The sequence below is a fragment of the Pempheris klunzingeri genome, chromosome 5 (assembly GCF_042242105.1).
Source record: "Pempheris klunzingeri isolate RE-2024b chromosome 5, fPemKlu1.hap1, whole genome shotgun sequence".
Taxonomy (NCBI): domain Eukaryota; kingdom Metazoa; phylum Chordata; class Actinopteri; order Acropomatiformes; family Pempheridae; genus Pempheris; species Pempheris klunzingeri.
In genome coordinates this window covers 14,758,944-14,774,688 of record NC_092016.1, presented here as the reverse complement: position 1 = coordinate 14,774,688, position 15,745 = coordinate 14,758,944, and the positions used below count along the sequence as shown (strand labels likewise).

At 43.5% G+C, this 15,745-nt stretch overlaps 3 protein-coding genes across 3 annotated transcripts in view; 1 reads left to right on the top strand and 2 right to left on the bottom strand.

Moving 5' to 3' along the window:
• The first annotated feature begins 109 nt into the window (after nucleotides 1–109).
• On the top strand, nucleotides 110–2,806 carry LOC139201554 (glycine cleavage system H protein, mitochondrial-like). The gene is made up of 5 exons (XM_070830903.1): nucleotides 110–271; nucleotides 489–571; nucleotides 687–750; nucleotides 1,331–1,462; nucleotides 2,239–2,806. Exons 1-5 carry the CDS (start codon nucleotides 121–123, stop codon nucleotides 2,334–2,336), a joined length of 528 nt encoding a protein of 175 aa, XP_070687004.1. The 5' UTR covers nucleotides 110–120; the 3' UTR covers nucleotides 2,337–2,806.
• A 141-nt stretch (nucleotides 2,807–2,947) lies between these two features.
• On the bottom strand, nucleotides 2,948–5,459 carry LOC139201662 (deoxyribodipyrimidine photo-lyase). Its single transcript, XM_070831048.1, has 7 exons — nucleotides 5,409–5,459; nucleotides 5,113–5,285; nucleotides 4,917–5,001; nucleotides 4,577–4,809; nucleotides 4,214–4,408; nucleotides 3,874–4,099; nucleotides 2,948–3,720 (listed from the first exon to the last, which is right to left on the bottom strand). Exons 2-7 carry the CDS (start codon nucleotides 5,260–5,262, stop codon nucleotides 3,179–3,181), a joined length of 1,431 nt encoding a protein of 476 aa, XP_070687149.1. The 5' UTR covers nucleotides 5,263–5,285; nucleotides 5,409–5,459; the 3' UTR covers nucleotides 2,948–3,178.
• Nucleotides 5,460–6,032: 573 nt separating this feature from the next.
• The window catches only part of lmf2a (lipase maturation factor 2a), a 141,639-nt gene continuing 131,926 nt past the window's right edge, over nucleotides 6,033–15,745 (bottom strand). The window contains exon 15 of the transcript XR_011584323.1: nucleotides 6,033–6,045. The gene's annotated coding sequence lies outside the window, so the exon portion shown is untranslated. The remainder of the gene's footprint in view (nucleotides 6,046–15,745) is intronic.

The following is a 15,745-nucleotide window of genomic DNA, read 5'->3' as shown; positions in this document are numbered from 1 at the left end:
AATATGGAGTTAATCAACTATAATGTTCTCTTGATCAGTGGAGGGCAGTAGAGCTTCACTGGTGCATTTAATGCCCACGAAGAAGAATTGGACGACCGCTCTCATCAGTAAGCGACAAATATGGCCGCCTGTGGGCTCATCCGCTCCCTGTCTTCCAACTTTTTCACAGTTTTGCCTTTACTCACCCGCTCGGCACCACTTTCTCCGCTGCGGCTGGCATCTAAACCTTATTTTGGAAGAAGGCTAGCCTCTTCTAGCCGATTAACAGCAGGTATCCCCCCTGTTTGGATGTGTTTTGACGTAGCATGTTAGCTAACATTTTCGGTAGCTAGAGGGTAACGTTAGCTAGAGAAAAGGACAACGGGAGCTGACGACTCTGCTGCATGTCTGTTTGCTTTTCTCCTGCTGGGCGAGGATTACAAAATACTGCAAACTCTTCTCCTTGCGGGAGACTCTGTGTTTTCTGAGTCTGTTGTGTTATTTTGCAGCACTTAAATTCACAGACAAGCACGAATGGATTCGAGTAGAAGACGACGGCGTTGGGACTGTCGGTATCAGCAACTTTGCTCAAGTAAGTTCCCCGGATGTGCTTGTTTACCCACACAAACACACATGTACATGCACAGGCACGCACTAGGCTAAATGTTTTTGCTGCTACCTTTGACCTTGCTTTCTGCCGCTTGCAGGAGGCTCTGGGAGATGTAGTTTACTGTGGACTGCCAGACGTGGGAACGCAGCTGGCTCAGCAAGGTAAGAGGTTCAGGACAGTGTGGGTCTATCTTACTGTGTAGTATCCACTCGGTAAGGACTGATATAAAGTGAGTAAAGCCTGATTTCGTGTCGTGTTTAAGTTTAAATCATTTCCCCCATGGCCGTGTAGGCTGCAACACATCTGACTAGTGAGCAAACGAAATACAAACGCCTCAACTTGTTTGATCAACAAACTTATGATTGATTATCTGATTTTGTTAATGGCACCATTACTTACAGGTAGGCACTCTTTGGTTGGTGCCACCCAGGGGTGTAAAAATCACCCACAGAATGTGATATAGGTATTTTGCTTGTTTGGGAAAATAAGAAATTCTCTATTGTTGTTTGCAGTTTAATTTTCCTCCATGGATATCAACATGTTTGGCTACATAAAAAAGTCTGCATTTTAAAGCAAGACCCATGGATGAGTAAACGTATATGGATGCTGTCATGCCACAAAACACCCACCTTGATTAGAGTTAACATAACAACAATATTTCCCTTTGTGTAGTTGCCCTACTTCTGAAATCTAACCTAACTCTGATGTAAATGCACGTGTTTTTGACATTTACCGTTACAGATGAGTTTGGAGCTCTGGAAAGTGTAAAGGCAGCCAGTGAGCTCTACTCCCCTTTGACTGGAGAAGTTGTTGAGGTCAATACACTACTGGCAGACAAACCTGGTCTGGTCAACAAATCCTGCTACAAAGATGGTACGCACGCACATAAATATACATTGTAGAGTCCGTGTAGATCATTCTCTTACTTGAAGAAGGCATTGAAAAGTGAAAGAAGCAAAAAAAAAAATCTGGCTAATCTGAGAGTTTAAACAGAAGTAAAGTTGATGATCTTTGACTAGAACAACCCTCTGGAGTGTATAGTCATTTGCACAATTTGTACGTTCACACCAATCTTTGTTTACCTCTTAAAACTGTTACTGCAGTTATGTTTTGACTGGTATGTATCTTGCAGAAGAAAGCTGTTGATTAGAGTGATTGGAGTCACTACAATGGCCAAATGGCAAAAAAGTCTCATACTCAACTCAGATTTTTTTCTACCAGATTTTTGCCTGTACTTATTCCAAAAACTTTAATCCAGTAATGAATGAAAAAAAAATATATATATATATGTTGATAAAACATTTTTACTGTTTTACCAACCATAATTCTTCACAGTTATGGGCCCTGAGCTTTAAGGAAAACTGCTTCCCAGCTTCGTTGCTTCCCAGTAGATGGCAGTAATGCAACATAATGTAGAGGGCAGGCACTGTAGACAGTTTGTCATTGAAATTAATATCTTTAACCTTGTTTTCTTATTTTGTTTGTAAAAAATTAACCATAATCGCGTAATGCGTTTCTTGTATTTATGTGTGAGGCGTCTTAACTCCACACCTGATCTACATCAATTACTGCTAACCATTTTCAAAGATTCAAGATTCAAAGACTTTATTGTCACATGTCATTGTCATATTTTAACCTATTCACTATAGGCTGGCTGATGAAGATGACCATTGCCAACCCTGCTGAGCTTGATTCACTAATGGATGAAGCAGCCTATGAGAGATACATCCGCTCCATTGAGGACTAACCTGAGGCCTCCTAACAAGCGCTGCACTCCCTTTCTCCTTTTTTAAATACTACTGGCAGGGAGATCCACAAGTTGTGCCTGTGTCAGTTACAATGCTATGCTTAGCATCCACCAGTGGAGCTCAAGAGCTCCAGGTCGCTGACCTGCCAGTGTTGTAGAGCTGTGAACATTAGGAATCCTTTATCTACTGTTAAAGACTGACTTTAGGGGACCTGTCAATCTGCACTGACTAAACATCCCATGTTGAGCTGTTGCAGCCTCAAATCCCCAAACAGATGAGATTGAGACTCACGGTCAGTAGAAGTTATTCCAGCAACATTTCAGTCAAAGGGAAACTTGAGTCTCTGTTGTAGACATTGTTAGACTGAAAAAAGCACTTTGGTCTTTATGGTATTAATAATAATGTTGGTCTACACTGCATGTATGACAACTACATTGTAAACATGGGACCTGTAAATTAGAAAATAAACATTTCCTCAAACATTGTGTTTTCTTAGTTATTTTTTATTTCTCAAAGTTCCACCTTTTTATATTACAAATTTGAGCGGCATCTTAAAAATTACAGCTTGTCACATGAGGTATTGAACAGGTGATACACTTCACCTTATGTTAGTGTCAAATAATATAAATGCTGTATGCATATTTAGTAATTTGCATAATCTAGAATAGATTTAAAAAAAGACCAACACAAATAACTTCGTCACTTGATCTACATCTTTCGGTCCAGTGTGGATTTGAAGAGAAGACTTTTAGGCCTGTTCTTGCCTCATTGTCCTTTGTAACATTTTTGTGCGCTTAAAGTAACTGTTTGAACCTACAAACCTTCAGTTTTGAACTCAGGGTCACCTGAGTGAGGTGACCGACCCACCAGGTACTACAGAAAACCTGTCCTTGGCTGTTGGCGTTCGTCTGGCCCTGCCCTGAGGTGCTGGCGGCCGAGGGAGTCCCTCTATTCTGCGGTAGTCACTCTCCAGCCGCTCCTTCCTCTGGACTCCCTCATGCATGACACTGGCAGTAAAGTCTCTCTCATTAAGGAAGGCAATGGTCTCGTCCCTCTTGCGGCTCACATATCCTTTTAGAACAGCGTTGTATGGATTTGAGGCGGCGTCTGCATCTGGATCGTCTAGCTGGTGTTTGAATTCCATGCGGGTGATAACAGGCAACAGGAACTGCTTCCCTTCTGTCACGACACCGTTGCTGTGTGATAATCCCAGAGCCTCAGAGACCAGGCGTGGGGGCAGGGGCACCAAGTCACAGCCTGAGCGCTTGTCTACAAACTGCCCAAACTGTTTCCGCACCAGAGCTACATCTTGCAGAGACTGACTCCTCCGCTCCTCCAGGTCAGTAACTATTCGCCCAGGATATGTCTGGCCAAACACCACACCTAAACCGTGAGGATAGAAAGGAGAGGAGATTTATATATTACGTTGTGGAACTGTATACTGTTGGTAGCATGTTTTGTTTGACCTGCAACTCTTGGACATAATTAATATTAAGAAGCCAACAGATGACCCCACTGCCTTATAATTTTCCTCACCAGTACGTCGAAGCATAGACGCCGGACATTTCCAAGGTTTGTGAATAAGCTCATCGGGCAGATCTGCAAGTTCAGGACACCATTTCCTAACATAGCTGCCACAGGGGTCACAGGTCATTGCAGCATCGACGGGGTGCATCACAAAGTTCCAGTGATCCAGGCCACACATGCCCCCGTTCTGCCACATCATAGCATCTATGGCAACATCTGCATCCACTAGGGTGTCCTAAACACATGTCAATGTTGGATACAGTCAGCAAGTAGTTCTTCTCGCACTGTGTGTTGCTGTATATGATGTCTATGTGAGTGCATTTTGAGCCTGAATGCATGCACATCTCACTTGGAACCAGCGATAGCCTTCTTGCCAGGGCAGGTGGAGATACGCTATGAGAAAAGACGCCACCACATGTCTCATGTAGTTGTTCATCCAGCCTGTCAGCCACAGCTGCCTCATGGCCGCGTCCACCAGAGGGTAGCCTGTTCGACCTCGCTGCCAGGCCTTCAGGTGACCACGATCACTGCTCCACCGCAGAGCCTGCAAAACACCAGAGAGAAGATGCTTTCTAATTGACAAAGTTCTCTGTAATTATCGATGAAGAAAATGAAGGGGTGGTTCAACTTAAGGTATTTCTTTCTTTGCATTTATGTGTAACACTTAGCTTTATGTTAATGTGCTACCAAGAAGTCTGTAACCAGATTCTACCTTGTATGGAGGTCTGAGGGATTCCCATGGGAGGTCAGGAAACAGTGTTAGCTGCCAGTAAGCTAAATCTCTCCAGGCCAGTTTGCGTTGGAACTTTGGGGGTCGACAGCGAGCTCCTTTGGCATCCCACAAGAGCCAGCGTGGGCTTAGCTGACCAAAGTGAAGGTAGGGAGACAGACAGCTGGTATTTGGGGCGTCCGCCCTGCCTGATTCTTTTTCATATCTATACACACCTAAGACAAGTGGGAGAAGCAAGAGTGTTAGATCAATATCACACGTTTTAACATCCCCCCAAACACAGTGTATAATATGTTTAGAATGTGCACGTAATGTGTCTCACCATCATGAAGAAAGGCCTCTAGCCGTGCATGTGCTCCTTCTTCACTGAAATCCCAGGATTTACGAATGTTAGCTGCCCAGTCAATCTAAATGCCAAAATGAACACAAGAAAATATTGATGGACTTTATGATCTAATCTTAAGTGTATGTTGGGCTGTAGCTCTGCCCTGCAGGACTGCTCTGCTGTGGTTACTAACCGTTGTGCCATCCTTCCTGCGGGGCATGCGTGCCAAGCTTAGCGTGTCCAAAGAGACACCCTGAGGCCAGTGGGCAGGTGTGGGGAGAGATACAGGAGCATCCAGGGGAACCCCTACCGCAGATCCTGGGTTCTGTCTACAGCAGCTCATGAAGTGAGACACTGAGCCTATTCCTAAATCAAGAGAAAGAAATACCATAAAAATAACTTACTGCCAAGCTACAAGTATTACTATACATATTTCTAGCTTTAACATTATCCACAAATGTTTAAGCAATTCATTTTGTCATTACTAACCTCTGAGTCCCACACCCTCAGTGGTGACAGAGTAAGGGTCTCTGAGACAGTAAGAGTGAAAAATTCTGCATTCAACACCATCTTTCTGGAGGGCTGACACCACCACACCATCTCTCTCTTTCAGCCAGGGCTCATAGACGGCATTAGCCATGACTGTTCTTGCCCCTGTCTCCTTTATTAGCTCCTTAAGGGTACGCAGAGAAGATCCGGGTTCATTCCCCGCTCTGTTTGCCTTGAGGAAGATAAGATGGCTGCCAATGTGCTCCAGAGATGAACCGAAGCAAGACAGTGCTTGATGAAGCCAGTATTTACCTGTTTAAAAAGAAAAGATATCGTTGGACAACAGTCAGGAGACTTGTACATTTCTAAACTTTAGTTAGTTAAAAGTTATATGGCAAGCACAGCCAGTAGAAGGCCAGTGATGCCATAATCACTGACCCTTCTGTCAACTTACAAGCTCCTCCCATAGCCACCGTGATCCCAGGTCCTTCCTCCTCTTCGGGGCTCCAGATGAAGACGGGGATGACAGGTGCACCAACCTCCAATGAGCCAATGAGAGCAGGGTTGTCACAAAGTCGCAAGTCCCTCCTGAACCACAGCAGTACTGGTGGTGGTGCTGATGGAGAAGAAGGCAAACCTACAACCTGCTGGCCAGCAGCTCTGCGCCGCTGTCGCCTGTTCTTAGGCCGTTTTGGTTTCTCTGATTGAATCTCATCCATCATTTGGTCACCTTCTTCAAACGTGTCCTGCTTGAAAAATGAGCCAGATGGGCTGGAGACGCACACAGTCTGACTTGTGTCTGGCTTCTCCTTATTATATTTGATAACTTGTGGGCTTTTCTGAAGCTTAGTCTCTTGACTTGTCTGTGGTGGGCTCACCTTGACCCATGGTCCACTTTGTGGCGAGTTGGTGTTTTCTCTCCTGCTGCCTACAGCTGCTAGCTGGATGTGTTTGCCTTCCTGAGGCTGAGATACCAAAGTCAACTGAGCAGAGCTTCTCTGATCCAGTTTGTCTTCAGGCTGTGGAAGTCGGGGCTCTTGGCTGGGCGTTGACAGCTGGTGATCTTGCATTTCCAGAAGAGACAGGGCCAATACCAGTTCCAGCTCATCATCCTCAGTCTACAATTTGATTAGGAAAACCCATTATTATTATTATTAATCTTAAAATAAACGGATTATAGGCACTTAGATGACAAATTTCATGTGTTTGAAATTACATGTGCAAACAGTAGCAATCAAACAGCATAAGAGCAAGACAGTAAGTTGTTAAACTTAGTGCAGTGTTGCCAATTTTATCTTACACATGTATTATTTATAAAGATAAAATCTTTGCCAATAACCTAAAATAATATGTAAAGATATAAAGGTTTATTACTTTCAAACACAGTTTTTCTAATGATAATGTTAAAACAGTGCTTGATGGTAATGGGTGTGAATGCTGAAAGCATTCACAACACATGTTCTTCTGTTCCAAAAGGTTTATTGGTGTGAATGCTGAAATGCTGAAAGCATTCACAACAGATGTTCTTCTGAGACAAAAAAGTTTATTATTCTTATTCCGCCCGCCAGGTTTTTTGCTGCGCTTCTCCTCCCAAACCGCTCAAGGTAGAAACTTCATTCCAATGGAGGGAGCACCAACCGAACACCTCATTGACTGCCATGTTAAAATGACAGAGGAGGGAGGGAGAGAGAAACACTTCTCTTACCTGCTGGCAAGCGCTCATTTCACCAGATAGAGACCTTAGCTTACATCTACGTGTTCTGGAGACTCTCTTATGTCCACTGGTCTGCACTTTATGGCTGTGACATGGACCGTTTTCAGTAAAACCTGCATTTTCAGGGCAATGCAGCAACATTAGAGCAGCATTTCAGCATGACCGGAGCAGAGCAGCATGGCAGCGGCAGCAGAGAGCATTCACACCGCAATTTCTCCAGAAATTGCACTTTCTAGTTATGTGATCTTATCTTATATTAGCTATGTAAGGCCTATAGGTGGCATGTGGCTCAATTATTCATTTTTGTACAGGTAGGTAATATAATTACTACCATAGTAAAATGAAATACTTGCATATAAATTCTCAGTCAATTCTTAATGTATTTTTTACTGGAAATGTTTAACTGTTTAGGGTATTTAGTACGAAAAAGCCCAAACAGTGGAACTAAAATCTTGGGTGCAGCTGCTCCCAGCATCAGAGCTAACAAAGCTAAGTTAGCTTTACCTGACTGCTGAGGACATTAGCATATTTAGCAAACCTGAGGGTCAGCGCTTTTTCTCAGGAGCTAGTGGACTAAAAAAAAAAAAGGGCTGAAATGATGATACAAGTGTCACATTACAGGTGGCCAGAAAAAGACACCAAACAGAACGGGTATGTTGATCTTTTTCCACCAATGTGAACGTAACTACTTAACTACAACTAGTTAGGTGTTTGCTAACGCCTTAGCCGCGATAACTGCACTCAACAGTTTAGCTAATTTTGCGCCTTTCACGACTCTCGAAGTTGACAAGAATCGCTGTAAACAGCTTAAATTGGTAAGTAAGACACAACAGGCTAACTTTGTGTTACAATTAATAACTTCTAATTTTTTAAAACTCTTTCCGTCTCTTATTAACAGATTATAGCCAATTTAATGTTGTTTCTTGACGTGTATTCCTACATTTTTATGTTTCTTTGCTCTCAGCTAGATGTGTTGTTGAATCATTTTGTAGCCCAGGTGTTAAAAGGTGCTGCAGTGTTAAAGGTGCACTGGTATTGAGTCGCTGACCTTAGAGAAATATTCCCTGTAGATGGAGCTGAGGGTGGAGTACAGGGAGCTGTTGGCCGTGGACAGGGGCTGGATGAGGCGCAGGAACTGTGACCGGGTCTCCTGGTGCCCCATGGCCGACACACACGTCACAAAAAACCCCTCTGGATCCTCTCGACCCACCAGGACCTCCCTTAACATCTTTCTCACCAAGGCTTTGCGGTCCCCGGCAGCAGCCGCTGATGCAGGCATCTTCAAGTGAAAGGTGACGATAAATTAAGGCTATAAAATGCTGTACAAGTTCTAACAAGCGCTGCACATATTTAGTACTCAAGCACTCAGAGCATAGTGATCTCCACGTCCTAGCCTCACCCTCAGTACTGGTTACCAAACAACAGCTGATTTTGAGTTACACAAGCCATGTGTCTGTGTTTTGTAACCTGCAAATCTAAAGGTTTGTAATGACTTAGTATCACCAGTAGGGGACGTACCAGCCTTATAAATAAGCTATGCATGGAGGATTATAAAGACCCATGGGTGCATGGCTGCTTTTTTTTTTTTTTACAGTGTATGAGTAACAGTTGGGATTCCCTGTTTACATTTAATTCATTATCCATTTCAGTAGAGGGATGTCGATTAAAAAAATATTTCTTTGTCATAGATTTTATTCTCTTTGTTTCATCTTAGCGTCTAGTATAACCACTTCTCTACCAAATCATACATCTCATCAAAGATTTGTCATGACAGGGGTCCCCACAAGCTAAATCCAATCAAATAGAAATCCTTGGTTCAATTTGAATTGATGAAAAATGCTAGGAGGACACCTTTTTTAGGATAATCTTTCTCTCATTTTTACATAGCCTTCATCTTGACAGGAATGTGGTCCTTTTTAAGTGTACCCTGTGATGTGAGACTGAAAAACAAAGCCAGGAGACAGTATACCCAGCAGTGATTTTTTAATCATGGCCTGTATTCACGCTGTAGAGGGGTTGCTAAGTAATTGATTTTTTTTAATGAGTCCATGCATAAGCGTTTGGATATAGGCAGCAGGGAACAATAATTTGTGACACTTTTGGACCAAACTCAAAAATGCTTTGTATAGTTGATACACTCCACTTATAATACTGTATTACTGAAATCACTCAAAGTCTTATTTTGTTCCTGCTAAAATATTCTCAAGTATTAATCTAAAATGTGACTCAGGGCTTCATGCACAAGGACACTCAGTCTCAATTATTCAGGCTTTCATCTGAGAAGTAGTTAGAGTGTATGAAGGGAAGATGTGTTGAGAGCTGTGGTATGTGGCGAGAGCAAGACAGAAAGAGAGGGAGAGAGAGAAAGAGATTGAGAGAGAGAGAGAATCAATAGTGTTTAGACAGAGAAGTGGAGTCTAAGTGTGTGATCAATAGAGAGCAGAGAGGAGAGATTAGCTGCTTTTCTCTCTCAAACTAACACTGACAAATTGGTGAATTGGTGTATCGGCCCTTGGGCTAAACGGATTGACCTGCTGTTTCCATGTTCTACCATGTACTGTCAATAAAGATCTGTGTTCGTTGTGGCTCTCAATGAAGAGGGTGAATGAAGCGCCTGAAAAGGGGACTGGAAGGAAGGGAAATGGAGAAGTAGAAAAGGTGAAAAGCAAAGTGCAGCTCAGGTGTCCAAGAAGCCCCGATCCTCACAAAATGTCCACACCTCTGTCTCATTAACTCATACGTGCCCTCACATGTGCATCCTCCTGCACACTGTTATAAAACCATAATAACGTCTCCAGGAAAATTAATGGAAAGACAGATTAAAAACTAAGTGAGGAGAAACGGGCCACTGGTGTAGCTATTTGCAACTCATAAATCATTCTGACACACCCACGCGCATGTAGACACATGCATAGACACACACACACATACACACACACACGTACTGTAATTAACCACAGGCTATTTACTCTCTCCTGCTGTAAATTAGACATGCAGACACAGTTATTACATTAAGGGGATCTGCCATGCAGAATACTAACAGGAGGAGGAGGGGACGCCGGTACACACAACAAACCGCTCATACAAACATAAACACACACACACATACAGTACACAAGAAAGAGGGTATGGAAGAATCATAGACTGACGGGAGTGAAAATGAAGCTGCAGCACAGAGAATAGGGGCCCCCAGCTCTTTGTTCCCTGCTGCATTTCATTATCTGAAACGCCAGCCAACACACGACACACACACACACACACACACACAACGCACCTCCCCCTTCCCTAAAGCTGTCTGCCTCCACTCCATGCACACAGCACAAAAAGAGGAAAATAGAGATACTGCGTCAGTGCCATTCACTGGCATCTGGACTCGGTCATGACAAGCGTGTCTGCATGGTCATCCTGAGCAGATCAGCCGGCCCACAATCTGCTCTGACTTGAACAATCCCCCTCAACCTGCGCTGGAAGAAAGAAAGCACTTTCCTATAAATTCTATTTTAAGCAGAACAATAGGAGATAAGGACTTGATTAAAACAAGTATTGATACTCTGTCTTGGGTAGCTTGTCTCCATTTAGTTCATCTAAGTCTTTTTCTTTTTTCTGGCAGTCCACCTCCTGTTTGTGTGTGTGTCCTCTGGTTCCCCCTACCTTCCTCACCCTTCTGTGTCCCTCTGTTTTCCCACGGTGATCGATAGCTCATTATAATCATTGACTGCGGCTCATCAGCACCTGTTAAGGTCTGGAGAAACAGAGAGAAGGTGCATGAGCATCTGAGAGTGTGTGTTATGTGATGCAAGAAAGAAATGGTGTGGAAGGATTCATAGGTGTTTGACATTTGAATGGTTATTTTCTGATTCACATTCATTGCTGTGGGTGTCTAGTTTCTCGCCGCTTTATGGTCCGTGGTCTTGGGGAACATCTTATTATGCAACTCACGTGGGTACCATGGTTTGTTGCTATGGTGATTGCCAAGGGAGCCAGAGTATTATAGGTGTTTATCCTAGACAGGAGCAAGGCTACTCACCGTCTATCAGGACACGCTTCAATTTACCACACAGTTTGGACCACACATTAAGATCAACACAGTCACAGAGTGACAAATGGAAAACACAGCATACAACACAGTCAAGTGTGGATGTGATTTAGTGGATGCATTATTCAGTATTCATATTCCTAGAAGAAAGACCTTGTTTAAACACTCAGTTGTTGGTTTAATGCGTCACTGCAGGGTTTGTTTTTTGAGAGGACAGGCTGTGAGCAGAAAGAAGCAAACAGGAAAAGAGAGAGACTCTGAGAGACTATTAGAATTTACAAACCATGGTTAAGGGCAAGGAGAAATGTGTAAAAAAACCTCAAAATGAAAGAGACAATAGTGGGCTCTCAAGAAGTCCCCTATGGATTCATTCACAGGATGTGGTCTAAGAAAAGAAGGGAATTGGCGTAAGAGTGTGAAGTTTTAAGGAAAGGGGATATAAATAGAGTGAATACAATGGAGGACGGAAAAGAGCACAAGTCTGTCAGCCTATGCATAAATTACACACATCATTTACATATTCATTATGTTTTGTGTACTAATGAGAGTATTTGCTTAATACCTCCAGCACCACTGGCAGCTTTTGTTTGACACAAGTGATTCTAACAAGGAGAAAAAAAAGAAAATCAAGGGGGCAAGGGCCATTTTACTATAGTGGGTCAGGTCAGTAGTGCACAATTGATTTTACTGATAATCAGATCAATCGTTTTGCTGTAAAGTGCGTGTATGAACAAGCACATCCTGCACAAGGCTCTTAGAGCTGTGAAACGAAGCACACATGATGGGGGTTGGTAAAAGTTAATTAAAACAACACAAGCTTTCTCTAAACTCAGGGCTCTCTTCGTCTTTCTCCTCTCGTCTCAGTGGAATAAGTAACTGCTGCTGTAATTACCTAGCGGGCAGTCACTCAGAGCATTCCTTCAGGTGCCAAAAAAGTCTCCTAAATGACAACAAACACCGACAATTTGCGCCGCGCATTTAAGAAAAATGAAAAGTTCTGTAAGTCTCAATTAATTGCTGTTGTGTGTATTCATATATATATATATATATGTACATATATAAACGCAGCATTTCGTACAGAGTGAATGATTCAAAAAGTGGATGAATGAAATGAGTGGAAGAGAGAGGGATGGAAATATAGAGACAGGGGGAAGGGCAACAGAGGGATGAGCTACAAATGAGAGCGATGGCGGTGGCAGGTTGGCACAGTGCCATCCAGTCAGGACTTGAGCGGGGGCGGGCATGGGCATGGGCGAGGAGAATAAGAATGGAAGAGGAAGAGAAACAGACCTTCATACTACTACCATGGTGCCACCTTGGCACAGGCACAATGGGGCGAAACAAACAGCAGAACGGGCAGAGAAAAGGAAGATATAGAAATTAAGAGGACAGCAGAGCATGGAAGTGAGCAGGATGCCAGCAGACAGAGGATGACTCAGATGTAGATGGATGAAGGCAAGCATAGAAGGAGAGAAACGGATGATACTCTAAAACTATAAGACATTATGACAATCGATCGTAAGAAGAAAAGAGTCGGTGAAAAATCCTGCATTCTGTCTATTTTCCGAGTTTTCTTTCTCTCTATGCCAGCCATTGCGTGCCAGCCAGCGGGCACCATGCCAACCTGCAGTCATGGTTTACCCGAAGCGATCAAAACGGTCGGCGCACAACTGTCTTGGTCGAAGACAAGGAGACTCACCTCTGAGGATTTGCTGCTAATCACCGTTTGTTTGCTTGGACAAAGCCAAGAAGAGATGCCCAGGCAACCGTTGCCAGCGATTCTGTGATGGCATCTTTTCAGGGGCGGCAAGGGCACGCGGAGAAAGATGGCACGCTGCCAAGCCAACATAACACGCACATTTGCAAACAGAAACCTCCATACGGTGTGCAGAACATTTCGGATGCCTTAAAGGTTTTGGCGATGGCATCCCCTCAAGGGAGAGACCAGAAACAGAGATGGCACCATGCCAAACGCAAACTGGAAGGCATTCACGGGCGCCACCAGAAGCTGTACAAAAGCGTAGTAAATGCGAGTGCAAAATAGTAGCAGAGGGTTGGAACCAGAGCCACAAATGCAACTGTGTTGGGAGTATGGGACAAAAACCATTTCCACAGTGCCAACTCTACTCAGTGCCAACTGCTGGACGGAAACGAAGCTGCTGCCCATAACAAGGAACTAAGACAAGGGATCGTACTATTCCATTATGGCGAGAAAGTGAAGAGGAATACTGAGCAAAATGAATAAAGGATACAGAAAAAGAAAAAAGGGAAATTTTGTGCTTAACGAAGAACAGTGGGAGTGGGTGGACAAGGATGATGAAGAGCCTCTTTCCTGCACATGCACACCTGGGATGTTCTTAAAGGGATATCCCCTCAGACTGCTGTGTGTGTCAAAGGGAGGGATGTGTTGGCATCATCTCCAGGGTGTCAAGCTGTGTTTCTCTATTGCCAGTCAGGGAGGGTGCTGCAGCCGTCAGGGGCGGGCAACTGTCTGGGCATCTCATCTGCAGCTAATTAACAGCCACACACTAATTCTAACAGCCGATCATAATTAGCGATTTAATCGCTCGTCAACGCTTTTCTCCCCCCTTAAATTGTGCCTCCTATTTGGACACGTGCGGATAAGCTAAGGAACGCTGGATCCCCCTCCCCTCCTCCTCGTCCTTCTTTCCTTCATCCTTGGCTCCAGACTCCAGTGGGATCTTAATTAAGCCTGGGCTTCATTATGCAAATGGAGTACAATAAACGACAGCAGAGGTGGAGCCGAATCCAGACTGAAACGGAACGGTGGGAGGGGAGTACTGGAAGTGGAAAATGAAGAGATGTGGAAGGTTACCAAAATCTTCTATGTGATTGCCTTACAGTGATTGTATATTGTTGTAACATGCATGTCTTCGCTGTACCACTACCAGATGTGGTGCAAGGACCAACATTTCATGCTCTGATGCTCTGTTGCCATTGGAAAAACTTATCTGAAAAAATACTGGATACGCAGAATTTCATCTCTCAAAGAAAATTCATAAGGGAATGGTGACAATGAACCCCTTAATATCACCAGTTGGCCGTTGTCGTGGATACGAAGAAAGATGGTAGAGATAGGGACAGAGAAAGGAGGCAGACAGAAACAGTGACAGTGGCAGCAGCATGGCAGCTAATGTCATCTCAGTTTAATCATCGCATGGGATCATGGGGTTCATGAAAATTCATTTGCATATCATTAAATGGAGAGAGGTTATTTGGTGCGGGCGGCCAAAATGGGATTGGATGAAGGAAGGAGAAAAAAAAGGCAAATGGAGGGGCTCGTTATTAAACAGCAATGTTTTATAGTCCGCCAGCCAATTCATTTAATTTGGGCGTAATTAAAATGTGTCAGACTCAATCAATCATTCCAACGGGGATACTATCAATGTTTCAGTCTGAAAAAAGACTAATCAGTGGATATGCGGTCGGACATTTTCCAATAACAGTCTAAGTGCTTCAGCCTACTGTGAGCTTGACCTATCCACTCTTTTTTCTAATTTATCTGAAGGAGTGTATCAAAACATCCACTGTGACGTCTATGCATTGTGTCAAAACATGTCTTTCTCTGACAGGTGGTGATGCCACCCTGTGTTAGTCAATAAGAGGATACCTCACACTGTCTTTCTGACCTTAGTAGTAAGCTGTCAGTGGTGTGTATGTATGTGCATGCATATGTGCATTTCTCATTTGCATAAGTGATGTAATTAGACCGCCCTTTCACATGCAGATCAGTTTGACAACATGGCAATCACTCCAACACACACATACAGCCATAAGCACACACACACACATACACACACACTTACACACACGACAACACACGCTTACTGCCGTGACCACCCCCATATCATGGGGAGTCTGTTGTCTGTGAGCAGAGAGTGTAAAGATTAACATAATCCAGCTAATAAGTGTGAGTAATATTCACACAGTGACGCGTGGCGCAGACACTGTCCTGCTGATGCGTATTTGTATCTCATTATAGATGTAAAGTACTGAAGGGGAGCCAACAGGGGTGCCAGTGTGGATGGGGGATGGTGAGGGGTCACAAAAAAGTGTGGGCCTGAATGTAGAGACACCCAAGAATGACAATAAGCAGTATTTTTATAAAGTTATACCATCCACCCTTTGTACAGAGGTCTGTAGTGCCAATATAATATAAAGACACAAATTACACAGGGTACCTCATAACTAGGATGCTGGGGATCAGTATAGGAAGTCTTTCTTATGTTTCAACAAAACCAGAAAGACAATTTCTCAAATTTTTCTGTTCGTTTACAGTACTAAGGAGGCACGCTGTGTCAGTTTTTGCGGCAGAATATAGGAATTATAAATAGAGTGTATTTGCGCTTGCAGGCTAGCTCTGCCACATGATTGATTAGGATGGTGTGACGACCATTAAAAAGTCATTTAAAAGATGGATAGGGACCACATTTCCAAATAAAAACCACTTTATACCTGATGAAGTGCTGAACAAACTCTCCTTCAAAGACATTTACTGATTACTCTCCCTGTGTGAGTGAGTGTAATGTGGGAAGCACCCAAACTACTGTGTGTAGGTCTGCATCA